Source organism: Orbicella franksi, chromosome 12 (genome assembly GCF_964199315.1).
Source record: "Orbicella franksi chromosome 12, jaOrbFran1.1, whole genome shotgun sequence".
In the NCBI taxonomy this organism is placed as follows: domain Eukaryota; kingdom Metazoa; phylum Cnidaria; class Anthozoa; order Scleractinia; family Merulinidae; genus Orbicella; species Orbicella franksi.
The window spans coordinates 24,553,525-24,575,324 of NC_138156.1; the positions used below are offsets into that span (position 1 = coordinate 24,553,525).

Here is a 21,800-nt window from a genome sequence, read left to right on the forward strand (position 1 = left end):
TGTGATAATGACAGACGTTTCAAAGATATCAAAAAAACAAAACTGGATTGTGAATGGCTTAAGAGAAAATTACATTCTAATCGAGCATTGCTTATGTCTTAAAAGTCGACGAATAGGCCACAATAATGAGACTTTAATACGACAGTCTGCAGGTGAAATGTAGCTAGTTCACATTGTGCAGGGACGCTTCTTCGTCCGCACGTTTTGGAAGTAGCAGGTTTAGAGCTTTTAATAACGTCAAAACGGCTTAAAACTGATACCCGTGACGTTTCCCTCTTTGGAGAGGTCTTATTATTTTATTCAGCTTCTCGAATGTGTGTTATTCCACGCGATAAGGGCAAAGTTCAAGTCCGCCAATGAAGTTATTGCAATTACTGATAGTGGACATGCGGTTGAAAGTTGATGTGAACCGGCGAATCACTTTGTTTGTGTCCGCTAATAAAACGCGATGCACGTTTCGCCGCTTTTCAACAAACAGACTGTAAACAGACTTCCGCTATATTCTCCTAAACATCATACAGGAACAGACATTTTGTTTTGCAGTCTTGGCTTGGCACACTATGTCAGTAAAATATGCTTTCTTTCTGATTGTGGTGAGCTCACTTGTATCATCGGTGATTCAAGCGGCGGGAACCGAGAGTGCTGGATTAGAATTTTACGGCCAGCTTGATTCTTACGCTGAATATGAACCATGGAACTGGCGTCTGAATGCAACACTACAGTTCTTCTTCCAGACTAAATCGAAAAAACCTGCCATGATCTTTTACCAAGACGACAATAGAGAAAGCCAGTTTATGGATTTGTTTCTCATCAATGGAAAAGCTCGATTCCGTGCAAAGGTACAAGGAATGAACGAGATTGAAAAACGAGTCATTCGACACGACTTTGCTGACTCAAAGTGGCATAAGGTTAATATCGAGTTGTCTGAGGAAGAAATAAAGTTGTCCATAGACACTGAAGACACAATATACAATGCAAGGCCGATAGTACTTACTCAATATGCTGAATCTCTCGACAATGCCGCCCTGTATGTTGGTGGAATTCCTCTAATTAACCAGGGATGGTCTTATCCAGCGATTTTCTTCAATGTTTACGAGTAAGTACAGACATTTATTCTCATTCTGTTAGCTGTTATTGCAAAACACTAGTTAACGGGTTTATTCGCAAATCATGAATGCGTCAGTGCTCTTATTTATGACAGATGAGTTTTGGAGTGCTCTCGAACAAGGTTAGCTAACAAGTTGAGCAAACTCACAAGCAGTTTTCTTGCTAGCTAAATCATTTAAGATTCGAGTGGTTTGAGAAACAATGCACTGAAATACGAATACGCCATTGAGCTACGGCGTAAGTCGACTTGCTGTTTTCCACAGAAAGGCAACTTTGCAGAGTAAATCAGGTAACTGTATAGTTTATGTAGTATTTTCCTGTCATCTTTCAGTTGCAGATTTGAACGTTATAAAACTTTCATTTGTTAAAAGATCATAAATGAATGATTGCGATGGCAGTGTTTTGTTATTTTTAATTCAAAGTAAGATTAATTATAGAATGTGTTCACGTGACCTCATCAAATTCTCAAATCCAGAACTAAAGAGCTTGGAAACCAACGCATTTTCAATTTCGGAGTTATGGCGGTGTGTGACATTGAGCTAAGATCGCGTTTGTCGAAAAATATACACTTAACTCGTGACTTTTAGACATTTTAGGAGTTAACGTATTAGGAAAAGTGCTTGTGTAAATGCTTTTGGTTCGGTTCAGATAATCAGTTGTCTAGATAGCCAAAGTAAGTTTCAGATGTTTACACTATTTTCCGGCCGCCATAATGGAGGACTACGGAGGTACTAGGCTCGGAACACTTCGACGAATATCTCAACTTTGGGACAACGCACACATCTGAAACTTGGAGAACTGTCAACTTCATTTATCGTCTATAATATCACAATTTCTTGACTTTATCCATTGAATGGTTTTTGATTTTATATTTTATTGCGTGGCAATGCACTCGCTCTATTATTCTGTTACAAAACCCTTGCAATCAAGTCAACTTCCAGTTTAACTTACAGTTCCCTTAAGCTTGACTAACAAATCCATTCACTTTAATTTAGGAAAGACCCCGCTGTCTTTAAAGGCTGTATTGGCGACATAAGATTCAATCGAGCTCCGAACGGTGGTTTGGAAAGAGCAAGACTTCGGCGTTCAAAGAAAGCCACGAATACCTGTAAAGGAGACTGTGAAAAGCGGCCTGAGAGATGCGCCAATGACGGCCGGTGTATCGACATGATAAGGGATTCCGAGTGCGACTGTAGGGAGACTGAGTACGAAGGAAGAAGCTGTGCAAAACGTAAGGACATGTGAAGAGCAAAGTCTATTTTCCCGCCTAAATTTTTTGCTGTTATGGTAACCACAGAGGCATGAATGAACTAAAGTGATAGCATACATTTATATAAATTATTAATATAATTAACCTTCCTTAACGCTTAAGCCTTAAGCCCTGTCCACACTACGCCGCGGAAATTTCAAAACGGCGTTTTCACTCTAAAAACGTCTCAAATGTTTTCCGTCCACTCTACCCCAGAGCAAATTTGAAAACGCAACAATCACCGGTCATTTTGGATTTGTGTTTGAGGAAAACTCGCTCAGGGAAATCACATGATTATCATGTCGTCATCGTATTCGAAAAGCTCCGTTACAAAATGTTTTCCGTCCACGCTAAAACGAAAAGCCGGCATTTTCAAATTCCTTCGGTTTGAAGAGCGTTTCCGAAAAGCTCCGTTTTCGTGAAGCTTTAGTGTGGACGGCAAGCCTAACCGTAGTAAAGCTGCGTCTTCAAATTTCTCCGGCGTATTGTTGTCAGAGGCTTGAATAACTGAACCTGACCTTAGTCAATTCCACCTGCATATTAAAGCAGACGGAAGGTCGCGGAAGGTGCGGAGAAACAAGCTGATATTGCAATAACATTTTTACAATCTTTGACAGGTTCCACAGTTGTCTTTATGGATGGTAATGGTGCATATATGTCATACAACCTGGATAGTGACAATCCTCTGAGGTCAACAGAAAGAAATGCACTGGAGTTCCGGTTTTTAACAGAAGCTAAAGATGGCGTTTTGTTTTACATGGGGCGAGATAAAGACCACTTACTTGTGGAACTTGTTAATGGAAGTCTACGAGTGCAAGCAGATTTTGGCGATGGTAGGCAATAAAGAGAGTAGAATATGTAGCTATGTACTATGAGCAGAAAGGGGAGACAATAGAGGGGTGTTGGGGAGAAGGACAAGAGATGACCCCCCCCCCTAGATAATAATACAGCAACAGCAATAGTGTGGTTACATCTCAAATACACTGTATGCTTCGTACGTTTGCCGTACAAAGGTGGTGGTAAGAAATAAAGAGACTAGAACATAACTGAGTCGTTTGGCTATGCACTGCGCACAGAAAGGGGGGGACAAAAGAGGGCCGGTATTGGGAAGGAGAGTAAGAGGTGCTCACCCCGGGCAACAACAACAACAATGGCTTATTTACACCTCAAATATACTTTATGCTTTGTACGTTTGCCGTACAGGCGTTGTAGTGAAGTATTCGACTAAGTGTACTTTCTGCAGATCTGACGAAAATCTGTGTTGAGCTCTTTCTTTAACACTATAAAAACAACTAAGTTTAAAGCGTTACAGATGTCTGTGCTTGTCTGTACTTGTGAGCCATTTTAATGAAAGTTGTGAGAATTGGTTGATATATTAGGAGTTGCCGACTATCCCCTAAGATGTAAAATGGTGACAAGAGTAACTTTTCAGAGGAAGTTTTCTTGGAAGGACATTCAATTCACTTTTCTCTGTTGATAATGATCAAAATGATTGAATTCTAATTTCCTGAAAGATCACACTTTGTCATTTATTTTGAATCTCTCAAATGTAGGTCCTGTTGTCGTGCACAGTAAGGAAAATATTCTGTCGGACAGCTGCTGGCATCACGTGGAAATCCGCCGAAGGAAACGACGTTTGACCGCCATGATCGACTTAGGGAAATCTGGGACTTACAATGCAAATTTTTCTATGTTTACAACACTCAACCTCAACAACCAGTCGAATTTGATTTACTTTGGAGGAGGTCCTTCAATGGATCTACGCTTCGCAAAAGCCAAAAGGTTGTCATTTAAAGGCTATCTCCAAAAGCTTCGATTTGAAGGATTCAATGTTTTAGAGAACGCGTTACAAAACAAAGACGGTTTTTCTGAGACTGGAGTGATGGAGATTTCCCGCTACAATGTGCTGTTTGGTCAGGCTAAGAAAAAATGCGAGGCCTGGGGGTCAGGATGCTCACCCAGTGAGGATGACTCAGACAATTGTAATCCATCAACACCCCCTCCTACCACCAGTGAGTACTGTTATGTACCATTATAGGTCCGGAGTACGTGCGAAGTATTCAGAACAAGGTATCATTGTATTGGCTGCCGCATAGGACTGCACTGCGTGCAGAGTATTGTGGCATCATAGGGCCTTGATCCGTAGGAAGAAATACGCAATCATTATATTCTGTTGAAACTTGTTTTCTAATTGATTAAAGTCCAGACCCCGTTGTTCGAAAGGTTTATGACGGTATCCACGAGATAAATCTCTATTCAGTGGAAGGTGTTCATAAAACAAACCACGCTATCCACTAGGTAGTAATTTATCCATTGGATGGCGTTAGCCACCTTCCTTTCAAACAACCCGGGCCAGGTGGAACGTCTTTAATACGGACAGGAAAGTGCCAGTGCCGTACTACGGAGGTGTCCGTAATACATTGGTAGAAATTATAAGAATCCTGGTTTCTTTGGGACCAAATGTCTGTAATAAAGAGGTGTCCTTATTATAGAGACATCGGTAAGGATAGGTTCGGCTGTATTTTGTCCTTAATGCACTGTGCAGAAGAAAAAGGAGAGGGATCGATCTTACGAGAGACTTGTATTTCAGGGGTCTGTAAAAAGACGTTTTCGTAAATAACTGTGGTCTCTTTCTCAAAGCGAGTTTTGGTGCCCATCCTTTCACATAAAAAAGAGATTTCATTCGCATGCAAATTAAACTCATTTTCATATGAATGGTTGTGCACCAAGCCTCGCTTTCATAGAGAGGCTTGGAGCAACTCAGAAATGGGCTATTTTTGATTTAGTAGAATTCTACTAGTACACTAATGTAAATGCTGTAATCTGATTGGCTGAGCCATTGAACACTATCAGCCATTAATGTGCAGTGGCTGGAGGTCGTCTAGGAAATGGCGACGTTTTTGGTTTTTCCAAAGTGTTGGAGGAAAATTTTGATGCAAATGGATAATTAAATTCCTGAGCAGTCTAAACGAAAGACATTTACGGTTTTTTGACTTTTGAAAAAGTTGAAATTATTGAAAAAGCTGATGCGCACGCGGACATATTTTCAATTTTAAATGACAATTCAGTCCGAGCGATCTTTTTCAGGCACAAAGTTTAATAATACGTCAAGAAATAATGGGAAATTAAACCGTTATTTGAAGTAAATTTTAGTAAGAATTCTACTAAAACAATTCGATTATTCCTCTCTCGATTTCTATGAGGTGATAGTTGATTCGACCTTCGGCCTCATCAACTATCGCCTCCCAGAAATCTCGAGCTCATAATCTAATTGTTATAAAGCCTTAAGCTTATCAAATGATAGTTTTACAGGATTATAGCTATAACTTTGTAAGTGTCTAAACGTTTATAGTGTTTTTGCTCATTTTTTAAGGTACACAGACAACCACGGCATCTCCAACAACCACCCCATCACGTGCTCCGCCAAAAATACCTGAGACCCAGCTACCTCCGGAAATCGCGAAACAACAGAAACCGACACCGAGGCCTAAAGGTGTGTCAGCTTGGGTCATTATTGTAATAGTTCTAGCCGCCATGGCAGTCGTGTTCATCTCTGTGTTTTTATTGTACCGCTGGAATCATCGCTATACGGGCTCATTTAAACCCAGTAAGAACGGCGAGGGTCAGATGCGAGAACCTGGAGTGGAGCCCGCTGAACAACAAAATGCCCGGATGTATAATCAACCGGCGTTTTACATGTACAAACCTCCTAAGAAACCACCAACTGCCGAAAGCCCAGTGTCTATTTAGAACAGCGGTCTAGCTCCTGAAGCGGCGGTTGATGCGGCAAAGGGCTTCATTCGTAAAGTTCTTGGGCACTATTTAAGACAGCGAATCCAGCTTAGCTTCTGGAAGAGAATCTGTCAATTTTAAGTGAAGAGCATCGACAAGACATCGAGAAAAAGTACTGTTTTTATCATCGAGGAGACCATCGTATGTTAAACAAATGTGTTACTCCAATATAGTGGAACAGGATTGAGTTACGAAGCAAAAAAAAAAAAAAACCCTTCACATCTATACTAAATAAAAAAAAAAAATGCAGCTTTGCGGTGGAAGCATTTACAGATGTTTCAGAGAATTGTTTATTTATTTCTAGATGCAGAGAAAGCGTACGGACGTATCCTGCATTTTGATGATGTTCAGAGGTGAAAGTATTGGGGAATGCTATAGTAAGCCGTATAATCAATGGCTTTATGGCTTGTATGCCACACGCTGAACTAAGCATCATATCAGTATTAGGTATGAAAAACCCCAGGACTCGATAATACCGAAGACAGCTAAGCTTACCTTAAAGGCAAAGGCTGAATCTGAATTTTACTATTTGTGAAAATTGCAGTGGAATATTTTATAGTGTACAAAAAACTCGACCATGTCTTCCACTTATACCGTAAGATGGGAGAAATGATCAGCGTGCTTAAGACCAAACAAAGTTATGGCAAAGGTGCAAAGATTGCGGTTTCTATATGAAGTAGAACTTCTTTTTTCCTTCACAGGAACATAACTTTATATACATTGCATATGAAATGTTACTTTTACTTTCGACCTAATGTTCATTGTCTTAAAACTTCGACTGTATATTCAAAGCCAAACGATTTGTATTTTCTGCAAAGTTAGTGGCAATTTTCTGGATGTGAATTGAACGTCAAATTAATTTTAAGAATAAGAACTCCTAAAATTAAGCCCTAAACGGAGGTATTTTCTTGCGTGTTGAGCTTCATATGTTAAACCTTCACCCCAACTCCCTCTCCCTGCAAATACTATTGGTAAAATCTTGAAATTCGGACTTGTCAGAGCTTTATTGAAGTGTCTTAAGCTGAGAAAACATCATTTCATATGCTTTTTGAGGTAACTTACAATGCTTTTTTTACATGGACAGCAAAGACATCAGCCGGTCTGACTAAATAAAATATCTACCGGCGAGGTTGATCTCGGACATCCGAGACTTCAACAGTGTATTTTCGTAAACAGTAGTTGTTTCAGTGAATGAAGACATGTGATGTGGAAGAAAGAGCGATCCGCGTTTAAAACTCCTAGATAAATATTCAATTTCAGGTGATAACAATAGTGGCATCTTTCCATTTCTAGGAAATCTTGATAAAGAGGACTTTGCCTGGGATGAATGGTATAAGTAAACACAAACATTTCTGAAAAAAAACTGTTGTTTTCATTTCTTTACTCTGCATTGATAGCAGTTAAAACGAACGTTTGCCTCCTTAATACCTAGTTCCTGTTATATGCCCTTTCCAAGGTCAAAACTCTACAAGCGTCTCGTATAATAGAATAAGAGTTCCATAAAATCCCGCGAATAGGAACTCACTTAATTCAACCCTCCTCCAAATATAAACGCAAACATCCTTGCAATGAATAATTCGAATAGACGTCTTTGGGCTTATATTTATATCTATATCCACAGCTCTTGATTTACCAGTAGAAAGTTCGTACACCAGGGACCCGTTTCTCGAAAGTCCCGAAATGTTCTCGCACCCGGAAAGCCGTAGCAAAATCTTAAACCTTATGATTACAGAGCTGTTTTGTCAGTTCACATATTCTTAATATGAACAGAGGTTCCCTTCAAACAAGAAGTTTCAGGCGTATACACTTCTCCGTTTTTACATACAGATTATATAAAAATGGCTTTACGAGCCCGAAACGTTTCCGGGGCTTTCGAGAAACGGGTCCCAGGCCCCAGTTGTTCAAAGGGTGGATGACACGTGTATCACTGGATAACACACTACCTAGTGGTTAGTGCAATTGGTTTCGTGAACTGGATGGGTATTTATTACGGCCTGGGCTTGAAACCAGACATCTACATCCGGAGTCCAAGGCATGCGCACCAACCATTACGCCCCCGCACTTTACTTTGAACTTAGGAAACTTCGGAAAATAAAGTTTTCACCTGACAAACTTTAACTTGTAAAGTTTGGTTTCGTTGGTTTTAAAATCAGTGAAAATTGAAGAATGTTCTCGACGCCTACATTGACTAGCGTTTTATGCACGAGCAGCGTCTGTGAATATTTGCTATAAGCTGTGTTCCATCCTGTTGTTCAGTGGCGGGTTTGTCTATGATGATGATGGTGTTAATAAAGCATACTGCTCTCTGACTGGAACCAATGTTAAGTTATTCATACCAATCGTTTTGATAGTTTTGTCTAACCTGTGAGAACCTCTGCAGATTCCAGCCCTCCTTAACACAGTCTGAACCCCGGTACGAAATTTTCTTTTACGTATGGAATAGATGATCGGATTACACAGCGAACTGACAAAGAAAACACTAGAAGTAACCAGTACTACCTCGGCTGGGACTTGCCTACTTTTCAAGTACTGACGACAGAAAACAGTAATCCAACCAGGAACATAACATAGAACAAAAGCCCCAATGATAATGCTCACATCGACGGCTGCCTTCCTGTAAATCATGCTCTTAGTTCTCCTTTGCCATTGGCCCTCAGCACTGTCATGTCCATGAGTTCCCACTCGCACTCGAATGGTATTTCCCTGAAGAATTTTTGCCTTGTTGAAAACAGACCAGTTTAGAAACACCATTTAAAGAAAGGGCACAAAAAAAGTGATTAGAGCAAACAAGAGTATGTTCCGAGCGATATTATCGCTCTGCACTTCCCATCCTTGCTCACAATAGAATAACTCTGAATTGTAAACGTACTTTGCCCAACCGAGGAGCGGACCGAAGGAAAACGGAATCGGGATTTTCCAGATGACAACTATCAACACAACTCTTGACTTGCTAATTGAACCATCGTAGGTCAAAGGCGATCTAACTATGGCCTTGTATCGCTCATACGACACGGCTATCAGATGAAGAACGGTGTTAAGGTAGAAATATCGCAAAAAGAATGGATTGAGAAAGCACATTGTTTGACCGTATAACCACTTTTCTTGTGATATGCTTGCTATGCGGAACGAGTTTGTGAGGACTAAACAAAGAAAGTCTGACACTGCGATGCTGGCGAGCAGAATATACCGCATGACGTGAAATCTTCTTTCCAAGCCGATCGTTACTATTACCAGTAAATTTCCAGGAAGTCCGATCACGTTGAAAAATGCGAGGAACACTGCAATGACTTGAGGAAGCGCCATGTTGCTTTCAAATGGTTTCAGCAAGAAATCTTATTTCTCCACCTCGGCCGCCAGTGAAGTATGACAATTGTTTGGTTACAATATTTGCTTGCATGTATTCGTCACCGTCGTGTGTTTTTTTCCTGGGTTTAATAGACACCTTGAAAATTACTTGGGAAGAATAAGCAACCGATCACATCCGACATATAGCTCGGTTGGTGGAACACTGAACTGGTATTCGCAGAAGTCATGATGGGTTCGACTCCCGTTCATGCTTGAAATCTACTGGCTCTGTTTTCACAGCTGTTTAAGTTGTGTATATAATTACTATGATCATTTATGTCTTTACAACGTAATTACTCTTTACTCCCGCGTATTTTCGCCGGTTTGATGGGGAGGTCAGTGTTTTAAGAGGTGAGAACTTCGCCGATACATGTACATATTACGTAAAAGCTATCTTCAATCGAGGAGAAGAATTACTGAAAATGAACTTAAAATTTTCCCACATCGCATTTTAAATTTTCATGCTTGTTTATGATTGTTCCATCGTCGATTTTTACTTACACACTAATTTTCTGGGGAGGGGATATTAAACATTTTGTCAACAACTGAACAAAAACCTTTAGAGTTTGACTGATTGCGTTGGAACTATTGTATTAAAACGTTTATTGGTATAAAAAAGTAGTACAATATTGGCACGCGTATGAGGCTGTTTATGTCGCATGTTGGTTATCGAACAGTTCATTTATTCAACGCTAGTTTAACGTAGGTAAAAATGAAAAAGAAGCCAACAATACTAAAACGTACAGCTTGATGCTATAACTATTTTTTAGTTTCTTCCCAGTCAGAGGAAAAAGGCCATTTCTAAAAAAAAGATATACACAATAATTTGAGTTTTTATGAAAAACACACCCCCAGATTAAAATTCAGTTATTAAGATCTCCAGAGAAACAAATAATTCTTAAGCGTTGATTTGCCCAATGCCGTCCTGTAATTCCTGTTTGTATCATAGCAACCAGCATATAACAAGCCTTGTGCCCTCTAGTATCATATCTTCTATGATTATTATAGCAGATAAGCTTAACAAAATTTGACCACATTTGAAGTGTTTGATTTTTCTATGACTCACCTTACTTCTTCCAAATACTTCTCAAGTTGCAGAGCAGGAGATTTGCCTCGTCTGAAAAACCCAGAAAACGTATTATATTATGAACAAACAATATTTCTCTTTGACTATGAAACCTCTCAAGGCTTAAAGGATGTGACATACATTGTAGCTCTACCCCTCCTCTAAGCTATGTAATATACCCTCACTATCATATCATAATCATAATCATACTTCCAATTTTGATCCTTTCCAATGACAGCCAGCACTCTCTCTGGATCAGTATCTTCACCCTTGTCAGGAGGAGACACTGAAAAACAATGCTATTGACAGAATAAGACCAAAATCACTAACCATGATCAAACAACTCTTACAAAAATGCTCTGGATACTCATTAACCTTCAATGCTTACTGTATGCAAACACATGTAAGCCAAGAAAAAAATGTGAAAATCTGTGAAAAATACAAACATTTTTAAGCCAGAAAAATGTTTGTACTAAACCGTCATTACCATCATTGTCCACCATACAGTGAGCTGCCAACAACTTGAGTGAATGAACCTAAACCAAACAAGGGGCAAACCATCAGTATAAACAATCAGTGAGTAAACAATGGAACCACGCCTTACGACCACCCTTATATGGCCACCATGTGATTATGGCCACTCATTTTTGGCTCACAAAAAATGCTTAGTCACCTTACTAACCTTAACTAACCATTCACTCTAAACTTACCACAAACAAGCCCGGATGCAATAACAAGTCCCTTGCTGTAGGTCTTTCAGCAGGATTTTCAGCGAAACACCTCCGTATAAAGTCCTGTTGATTTACAGTGCAAGTGTCACTAAGACGTCTCGGCGCTTTCCAACTAACAGAATGTAAAAAGACTTCCGCTATATTCTCCTAAACATCATACAGGAACAGACACTTTGTTTGCCGTCTCGGCTTGGCACACCATGTCAGTGAAATATGTTGTCTTTCTGATTGTGGTGGACTCAGTTGTAGCATCAGTGATTCAAGCGGTAGGAGCCGAGAGTGTTGGATTAGAATTTTACGGCCAGGTTGAGTCTTACGCTGAATATGAACCATGGAACTGGCGTCTGAATGCAACACTACAGTTCTTCTTCCAAACTAAATCGAAAAAACCTGCCATGATCTTTTACCAAGACGACAATAGAGAAAGCCAGTTTATGGATTTGTTTCTCATCAATGGAAAAGCTCGATTCCGTGCAAAGGTACAAGGGATGAACGAGATTGAAAAACGAGTCATTCGACACGACTTTGCTGACTCAAAGTGGCATAAGGTTAATATCGAGTTGTCTGAGGAAGAAATAAAGTTGTCCATAGACACTGAAGACACAATATACAATGCAAGGCCGATAGTACTTACTCAATATGCTGAATCTCTCGACAATGCCGCCCTGTATGTCGGTGGAATTCCTCTAATTAACCAGGGATGGTCTTATGCAGCGATTTTCTTCAATGTTTACGAGTAAGTACAGACATTTATTCTCATTCTGTTAGCTGTTATTGCAAAACACTAGTTAACGGGTTTATTCGCAAATTATGAATGCGTCAGTGCACTTATTTGTGACAGATGAGTTTTGGAGTGCTCTCGAACAAGGTTAGCTCACAAGTTGAGCAAACTCACAAGCAGCTTTCTTGCTAGTTAAATCATTTAAGATTTGAGTGGTTCGAGAAAAAATGCACTGAATTACGAATACGCCATTAAGCTAGGGCGTAAGTCGACTTGCTGTTTTCCACAGAAAGGAAACTTTGCAGAGTAAATCAGTTAATTGTATAGTTTATGTAGTATTTCCAGTCATCTTTCAGTTGCAGAGTTGAACGTCGGTTATCAAACTTTCATTTGTTAAATGATCATAAATAAATGAATGATTGCTATGATGATTGTGTTTTGTTATTTTTAACTCAAAGTAAGATTAATTATAGAATGTGTTTACGTGACCTCATCAAATTCTCAAATCCAAAACTAAAGAGCCCTTAAAGGTTTTATCCTCATCAGGCATAAGCAGTACTAAATTTATATCTGTTTACAATTTTCCAGCTCAATAGCGTCCCTCGTTTGGAAACCAGCGCATTTCCAATTTCGAAGTCATGGCGGTGCGTGACATGAAGCTAGGGTCGCGTTTGTCGACAAATATACACTTATCTCGTGATTTTTAGCCATTTTAGGAGTTAACGTGTTAGGAAAAGTGCTTGTGTAAATGCTTTTGGTTCGGTTCAGATAATCAGTTGTCTAGATAGCCAAAGTAAGTTCCAGATGTTTACACTATTTTCCGGCCGCCACATTGGAGGACTAAGGAAGTATTGAGGCCCTGTTAGGGGTAAATTCCGACAAGCGACATGGTCTTGAAACGGCGACACGAGAGCCACGAACTGGCAACGAATGACAGACTACTCCAGCGAAATAGGGAAAGCGACACCGATGTCAAAACAGACCGACAACGAATTTCGGATTTGTGAAAGCAGTATGAAAGGAGTGAATGTTTTAAACAATGAGGTCAATAACGTTTCAATAAAACCAATAAATGAGTCATAAATGCGTCTCATTTTACCGACTAAAATATAGTAACGTCATTAACGATATTAATTAACAAAAACTAATATCCAACTAGGGCTCGTCACAGAGGAGGATTGCGTGACGAGTCGAAAGAAGTAGGAGACTAGACCCACGTGCGCGCGCGCTCCATCTATCTGTCATCTGTTGGAGATATTTTACTTCATTTGTCACCGAGATACTATAGCAGGCAAAGTGGACGTAGGACATTTTGAGAGAGGAGACAACTTTGTCAAACTGACAGAGATGTCGTACGAGACATTTAGATATCAAAATGAAGTGGAAGATTTTCTGCCAGCCAAAGGAAGTTACGAGGAGACCAGCGACCTTGACTCCGATGATGAAAGCCAAGCAGACGGTAGTCTTTGGCAGAATGTCCTTAGGTACATTATCTGGAAGGAGTGTCATTCGCCCAGACCGTTTGGACCTCTGAGTAGAGCTTTTCAAATAATAACGTAGACGGCCCTAAAATATACACTATTACTACTCCATTGCTGCTGTGTCTTCATTGACTTCAGTGGATGTTTTAATATTCTCTACATTACTATCATGTCAAATTTGATACAAGGCATTCACTTTTAACTGATAGTGTCACATCAATTCGTTATTTTATTGGGGTCATCACTAGTCTAGCCATGGATCGAGGTTGAACAAACTGCACCTACAAAAACTGAAAGTCACTCTGGTCTCAGTTTTCAAAGTATCTTATTATTATCATTATCATTATCATTATTATTATTATAATTGTTATTATTATTATTATTATTATTATTATTATTATTATTATTATTAAGACGAAATTCCGACCGGCGACATAAGAACCTTGCCAAGTGCCGACATAGCTGCTTGTGAAATTCAGACAGGGGACATGGGCAACCCCCCTAACAGGGCCTCGGTACTAGGCTCGGAACATTTCGAAGAATATCTCAACTTTGGGACCACGCACATCTTACGCATGTACTAAAACCCGAAACAACGAAACGAAACGAGCGAAACGAAACCACCGGAACGAGGGAAACGACCGAAACGAGTAAAATAACAAGTAAATAAATGAAAAAGTTAAAAAAAAAACCAGCCTTGATCTCTGGCACGTTACTATGGCCGCTGTTGTGTTATGATACACATAGACGTGATCCTAGAGATTAGATACTGAATGAACAATTGACAATAACCTATTGATTGAGAGTCACGTGAATAGTACCTTGTGCAATCTTGTCAAAAACTGCTCTGCTAGAATAAAGAAGTAGAATCGACACTGAATCGAGTTATCTGCTGATTCCTGTTAGCAATTCACGGATAACATAATAGCCGCCTGATCTCGTACCCAGATCCGCATGTGTGACATCGTTACATCTCAAAGCTGAAAGATGGATGAGCGCAAGGGTGTCGACGACGACCACGAAGACATCGAGAAAAAGATGAGTATTTTTCACATTTTGAATGGAATTCTAGCTAAAAACAAGGAATGTAATTTCAAAGAAAGGTTGCCTGGTCGTATCGTGGATTCTTAGGCGGTGGCGAATCGACAACGCCGAGCCCAGGATGTACGGAAACACAATCTCAAGAGTATCCGTGAAGAGCTGAGCGCCTAATAAGAAATTACTTTGAGAACTGCAGGAGTCACGAAGGCCTGACGTTAATATGACCAAAGCCTGTCAAGTCGCCCTCGTTTTTCTTTAGAGATATATATTAAAGAAAGTCCTGGTTCGCACCAAGAATGCTGCAAAGTCATTCTCGAATAGACCATTCGATTCGCCACCGTCTAAAAATCCACGATACGACCAGAAAACCTTTCTTTGAAATTAGATATCTTGTTTAGCTAGGATACCATTCAGAATGTGAAAATACCCACCTTTTTCTCGATGTATTCCCGCTCGACACACTTGCGCTTATCCACCTTTCAGGTTTGTGATGTCACGATGTCACAGATGTGGCTTAAGAGCAGGATCTGGGTACGAGATCCGGCTGCCATAGTAACGCGCTAGAGCTCAGGGCTTTTTTTAACTTTTTTATTTATTTACTTACTATTTTACTCGTTTCGGTCGTTTCGCTTGTTTCGGTGGTTTCGTTTCGTTGTTTCGGGTTTTAGTACATGCCCACATCTTAAACTTGGAGAACTGTCATCTTTATTTAGAGTCTATAATATCACAATTTCTTGACTTTATCCACCGAATGGTTTTTGACTTGATATTTTATTGCGTAACAATACACTCACTCTATTATTCTGTTACAAAACCCTTGCAATCAAGTCAACTTCCAGTTTAACTTACAGTTCCCTTAAGCTTGACTGATAATTCCATTCACTTTAATTTAGGAAAGTCCCCGCTGTCTTTGAAGGCTGTATTAGCGACATAAGATTCAATCGAGCTCCGAGCGGTGGTTTGGAAAGAGCAAGACTTCGGCGTTCAAAGAAAGCCACGAATACCTGTAAAGGAGACTGTGAAAAGCGGCCTGAGAGATGCGCCAATGACGGCCGGTGTATCGACATGATAAGGGATTCCGAGTGCGACTGTAGGGAGACTGAGTACGAAGGAAGAAGCTGTGCAAAACGTAAGGACATGTGAAGAGCAAAGTCTATTTTCCCGCCTAAATATTTTGTTGTTATGGTAACCACAGAGGCATGAATGAACTAAAGTGATAGCATACATTTATATAAATTATTAATATAATTAACCTTCCTTAACGCTTAAGCCTTAAGCCCTGTCCACACTACGCCGCGGAAATTTCAAAACGGCGTTTTCACTCTAAAAACGTCTCAAATGTTTTCCGTCCACTCTACCCCAGAGCAAATTTGAAAACGCAACAATCACCGGTCATTTTGGATTTGTGTTTGAGGAAAACTCGCTCAGGGAAATCACATGATTATCATGTCGTCATCGTATTCGAAAAGCTCCGTTACAAAATGTTTTCCGTCCACGCTAAAACGAAAAGCCGGCATTTTCAAATTCCTTCGGTTTGAAGAGCGTTTTCGAAAAGCTCCGTTTTCGTGAAGCTTTAGTGTGGACGGTAAGCCTAACCGTAGTAAAGCTGCGTCTTCAAATTTCTCCGGCGTATTGTTGTCAGAGGGTTGAATAACTGAACCTGACCATAGTCAATTCCACCTGCATATTAAAGCAGACGGAAGGTCGTGGAAGGTGCGGAGAAACAAGCTGATTTTGCAATAACATTTTTACAATCTTTGACAGGTTCCACAGTTGTCTTTATGAATGGTAATGGTGCATTTATGTCATACAACCTGGACAGTGACAATCCTCTGAGGTCAACAGAAAGAAATGCACTGGAGTTCCGGTTTTTAACAGAAGCTAAAGATGGCGTTTTCTTTTACATGGGGCGAGATAAAGACCACTTACTTGTGGAACTTGTTAATGGAAGTCTACGAGTGCAAGCAGATTTTGGCGATGGTAAGCAATAAAGAGAGTAGATAATGTAGCTATGTACTATGAGCAGAAAGGGGAGACAATAGAGGGGTGTTGGGGAGAAGGACAAGAGATGACCCCCCCCCCTAGATAATAATACAGCAACAGCAATAGTGTAGTTGCATCTCAAATACACTGTATGCTTCGTACGTTTGCCGTACAAAGGTGGTGGTAAGAAATAAAGAGACTAGAACATAACTGAGTCATTTGGCTATGCACTGCGCACAGAAAGGGGGGGGGGGGGGGACAAAAGAGGGCCGGTATTGGGAAGGAGAGTAAGAGGTGCTCACCCCGGGCAACAACAACAACAATGGTTTATTTACACCTCAAATATGCTTTATGCTTTGTACGTTTGCCGTACAGGCGTTGTAGTGAAGTATTCGACTAAGTGTACTTTCTGCAGATCTGACGAAAATCTGTGTTGAGCTCTTTCCTTAACAGTATAAAAACAACTAAGTTTAAAGCGTTACAGATGTCTGTGCTTGTCTGTACTTGTGAGCCATTTTAATGAAAGTTGTGAGAATTGGTTGATATATTAGGAGTTGCCGACTATCCCCTAAGATGTAAAATGGTGACAAGAGTAACTTTTCAGAGGAAGTTTTCTTGGAAGGACATTCAATTCACTTTTCTCTGTTGATAATGATCAAAATGATTGAATTCTAATTTCCTGAAAGATCACACTTTGTCATTTATTTTGAATCTCTCAAATGTAGGTCCTGTTGTCGTGCACAGTAAGGAAAATATTCTGTCGGACAGCTGCTGGCATCACGTGGAAATCCGCCGAAGGAAACGACGTTTGACCGCCATGATCGACTTAGGGAAATCTGGGATTTACAATGCAAATTTTTCTATGTTTACAACACTCAACCTCAACAACCAGTCGAATTTGATTTACTTTGGAGGAGGTCCTTCAATGGATCTACGCTTCGCAAAAGCCAAAAGGTTGTCATTTAAAGGCTTTCTCCAAAAGCTTCGATTTGAAGGATTCAATGTTTTAGAGAACGCGTTACAAAACAAAGACGGTTTTTCTCACACTGGAGTGATGGAGATTTCCCGCTACAATGTGCTGTTTGGTCAGGCTAAGGAAAAATGCGAGGCCTGGGGGTCAGGATGCTCACCCAGTGAGGATGACTCAGACAATTGTAATCCATCAACTCTCCCTCCTACCACCAGTGAGTACTGTTATGTACCATTATAGGTCCGGAGTACGTGCGAAGTATTCAGAGCAAGGTATCATTGTATTGGCTGCGGCATAGGACTGCACTGCGTGCAGAGTATTGTGGCATCATAGGGCCTTGATCCGTAGGAAGAAATACGCAATCATTATATTCTGTTGAAACTTGTTTTCTAATTGATTAAAGTCCAGACCCCGTTGTTCGAAAGGTTTATGACGCTATCCACGAGATAACTCTGTATTCAGTGGAAGGTGTTCATAAAACAAACCACGCTATCCACTAGGTAGTAATTTATCCATTGGATGGCGTTAGCCACCTTCCTTTCAAACAACCCGGGCCAGGTGGAACGTCTTTAATACGGACAGGAAAGTGCCAGTGCCATATTATGGAGGTGTCCGTAATACATTGGTAGAAATTATAAGAATCCTGGTTTCTTTGGGACCAAATGTCTGTAATAAAGAGGTGTCCTTATTATAGAGACATCGGTAAGGATAGGTTCGGCTGTATTTTGTCCTTAATGCACTGTGCAGAAGAAAAAGGAGAGGGATCGATCTTACGAGAGACTTGTATTTCAGGGGTCTGTAAAAAGACGTTTTCGTAAATAACTGTGGTCTCTTTCTCAAAGCGAGTTTTGGTGCCCATCCTTTCATATAAAAAAGAGATTTCATTCGCATGCAAATTAAACTCATTTTCATACGAATGGTTGCGCACCAAGCCTCGCTTTCATAGAGAGGCTTAAAGCAACTCGGAAACGGGCTATTTTTGATTTAGTAGAATTCTACTAGTATACTAATGTAAATGCTGTAATCTGATTGGCTGAGCCATTGAACACTATCAGCCATTAATGTGCAGTGGCTGGAGGTCGTCTAGGAAATGGCGACGTTTTTGGTTTTTCCAAAGTGTTGGAGGAAAATTTTGATGCAAATGGATAATTAAATTCCTGAGAAGTCTAAACGAAAGACATTGACGGTTTCTTGACTTTTAAAAAAGTTGAAATTATTGAAAAAGCTGATGCACACGCGGACATGTTTTCAATTTTAAATGACAATTCAGTCCGAGCGATCTTTTTCAGGCGCAAAGTTTAATAATACGTCAAGAAATAATGGGAAATTAAACCGTTATTTGAAGTAAATTTTAGTAAGAATTCTACTAAAACAATTCGATTATTCCTCTCTCGATTTCTAAGAGGTGATAGTTGATTCGACCTTCGGCCTCATCAACTATCGCCTCCCAGAAATCTCGAGCTCATAATCTAATTGTTATAAAGCCTTAAGCTTATCAAATAATAGTTTTACAGGATTGCAGCTATAACTTTGTAAGTGCCTTAACGTTTATAGCCTGCGAACGCAGACGTATTTCCGGCTGTCACTTGGTTCCGCCGAAAAATAACGTCTGCGAACCCGAGCCAGAAAACGATTTCTGTGACGTGGGAATTCTAAGCCAATCACAGTTTAGCTCAAATAACCCCAGAACTACTGCGCGAGGTATTCGCTGTGAGGAGCACTCGAGTTTCATTCTATCATTTAATCTGATTGGCCAAGGAAGAACAAAAGTCATTACGTCACAGAAATCGTTTCCTGGCTCGGGTTCGCAGACGCTATTTTTCGGCGGAACCAAGTGACAGCCGGAAATACGTTTGCGTTCGCAGGCTATAACGTTTATAGTGTTTTTGCTCATTTTTTAAGGTACACAGACAACCACGGCATCTCCAACAACCACCCCATCACGTGCTCCGCCAAAAATACCTGAGACCAAGCCACCTCCGGAAACCGCGAAACAACAGAAACCGACACCGAGGCCTAAAGGTGTGCCAGCTTGGGTCATTATTGTAATAGTTCTAGCCGCGATGGCAGTTGTGTTCATCTCTGTGTTTCTACTGTACCGCTGGAATCATCGCTATACGGGCTCATTTAAACCCAGTAAAAACGGCGAGGGTCAGATGCGAGAACCTGGAGTGGAGCCCGCTGAACAACAAAATGCCCGGATGTATAATCAACCGGCGTTTTACATGTACAAACCTCCTAAGAAACCACCAACTGCCGAAAGCCCAGTGTCTATTTAGAACAGCGGTCTAGCTCCTGAAGCGGCGGTTGATGCGGCAAAGGGCTTCATTCGCAAAGTTCTCGGGCACTATTTAAGACAGCGAAGCCAGCTTAGCTTCTGGAAGAGAATCTGTCAATTTTAAGTGAAGAGCATCGACAAGACATCCAGAAAATGTACTGTTTTTATCATCGAGGAGACCATCGTATGTTAAACAAATGTGTTACTCCAATATAGTGGAACAGGATTGAGTTACGAAGCAAAAAAAAAAAAAAACCCCTTCACATCTACACTAAATTAAAAAAAATGCAGCTTTGCGGTGGAAGCATTTACAGATGTTTCAGAGAATTGTTTGTTTATTTCTAGATGCAGAGAAAGCGTACGGACGTATCCTGCATTTTGATGATGTTCAGAGGTGAACGTATTGGGGAATGCTATAGCAAGCCGTATAATCAATGGCTTTAAGGCTTGTATGCTACCCGCAGAACCAAGAATCATATCAGTATTAGGTATGAAAACCCTAGGACTCGATAATACTGAAGACAGCTAAGCTTACCTTCGAAGCAAAGGTTAAATCTGAATTTTACTATTTGTGAAAATTGCAGTGGAATATTTTATAGTGTACAAAAAACTCGACCATGTCTTCCACTTATACCGTAAGATGGGAGAAATGATCAGCGTGCTTAAGACCAAACAAATTTATGGCAAAGGTGCAAAGATTGCGGTTTCTATTAGAAAGTAGAACTTCTTTTTTCCTTCACAGGAACATAACTTTATATACATTGCATATGAAATGTTACTTTTACTTTCGACCTAATGTTCATTGTCTTAAAACTTCGACTGTATATTCAAAGCCAAACGATTTCTATTTTCTGCAAAGTTAGTGGCAATTTTCTGGATGTGAATTGAACGTCAAATTAATTTTAAGAATAAGAACTCCTAAAATTAAGCCCTAAACGAAATTATTCTCGTGTGCAGAGTTTCATATGTTAAACTTTCACCCCGACTCCTTCCTCCTGCAAATACTATTGGTAAAATCTTGAAATTCGGACTTGTCAGAGCCTTGTCGAAGTGTCTTTAGCTGAGAAAACATCATTTCATATGCTTTTTGAGGTAACTTACAAGGCTTTTTTTAAATGGACAGCAAAGACATCAGCCGGTCTGACCAAATACATAAAATATCTGCCGGCGAGATTGATCTCGAACATCCGGGACTTCAACAGTGTATTTTCGTAAACTGTAGTTGTTTCAGTGAATGAGGACACGTGATCTGGAAAAAAGAGCAATCCGCGTTTAAAACTCCTAGATAAATTTCAATTTCGGGTGATAATAATAGCAGCATCTTTCCGTTTCTAGGAAATATTGATATAGAAAACTTTGCTTGGGATGAATGGTATAATTAAACACAAACATTTCTGAAAAAAAAAAATTGTTTTAATTTCTTTATTCTGCACTGATAGCAGTTAAAATGAGCGTTTGCCTCCTTAATACCTAGTTCCTGTTACATGCCCTTTCCAAGGTCAAAACTGTACAAGCGTCTCGTATAAGAGAATAAGAGTTCCATAAAATCCCACGAATAGGAGCTCACTTAATTCAGCCCTCCTCCAAATATAAACGGTAAAATCCTTCCAATAAATAATTCGAATAGACGTCCATGGGCTTATATTTATATTTATATCCACAGCTCTTGATTTACCAGTAGCGAGTTTGTACACCTGGGTCCGTTTCTCGAAAGCCCCGGAGACGTTTCGGGCCCGTAAAGCCATTTTCAGATAATCTGTATTGAAAAACGGAGAAGCCGTGTATACGTCTGAAACTTCTTGTACGAAGGAGACTTCTTTTCATATTAAGAATATGTGAATAAAACAGCTCTGTAGTCGTAAGGTTTCAGATTTTGCTATGGCTTTACGGGCCCGAAAAGTTTCCGGGGCTTTCGAGAAACGGGCCCCAGGCCCCATTTGTTCAAAGGGTGGATGACGCGTGTACCACCGGACAACACACTACCTAGTGGTTAGTGCTATTTGTTTTGTGAAGTGGATGGGTATTTGTATAATGGA

The 21,800-nt window shown here is 40.1% G+C and overlaps 2 protein-coding genes, 1 long non-coding RNA gene and 1 pseudogene across 4 annotated transcripts; 2 read left to right on the plus strand and 2 right to left on the minus strand.

Moving 5' to 3' along the window:
* Positions 1-560: 560 nt before the first annotated feature.
* On the plus strand, positions 561-6,338 carry LOC145463668 (neurexin 1-like). Its single transcript, XM_081447442.1, has 5 exons — positions 561-1,096; positions 2,103-2,338; positions 2,974-3,189; positions 3,910-4,368; positions 5,730-6,338. The coding sequence occupies exons 1-5, from the start codon at positions 561-563 to the stop codon at positions 6,104-6,106; spliced, it is 1,824 nt and encodes a 607-aa protein (XP_081303568.1). The 3' UTR covers positions 6,107-6,338.
* A 1,522-nt stretch (positions 6,339-7,860) lies between these two features.
* On the minus strand, positions 7,861-9,495 carry LOC145463692 (histamine H2 receptor-like; annotated as a pseudogene).
* A 690-nt stretch (positions 9,496-10,185) lies between these two features.
* On the minus strand, positions 10,186-11,338 carry LOC145462340 (uncharacterized). Its single transcript, XR_014041186.1, has 5 exons — positions 11,270-11,338; positions 11,047-11,095; positions 10,770-10,845; positions 10,560-10,610; positions 10,186-10,294 (listed from the first exon to the last, which is right to left on the minus strand). It is a non-coding gene; the product is annotated as an uncharacterized LOC145462340 (long non-coding RNA).
* LOC145463667 (neurexin 1-like) lies at positions 11,335-21,648 on the plus strand. 2 transcript variants are annotated; one of them, XM_081447441.1, is made up of 6 exons: positions 11,335-12,026; positions 15,427-15,662; positions 16,298-16,513; positions 17,242-17,700; positions 19,389-19,508; positions 20,110-21,648. In XM_081447441.1, exons 1-6 carry the CDS (start codon positions 11,491-11,493, stop codon positions 20,160-20,162), a joined length of 1,620 nt encoding a protein of 539 aa, XP_081303567.1. In that variant the 5' UTR covers positions 11,335-11,490; the 3' UTR covers positions 20,163-21,648. The 2 variants fall into 2 exon arrangements, with proteins under 2 accessions (XP_081303567.1, XP_081303566.1); XM_081447440.1 differs by having other exon boundaries at positions 19,389-21,648.
* The last annotated feature ends 152 nt before the right edge of the window (positions 21,649-21,800 follow it).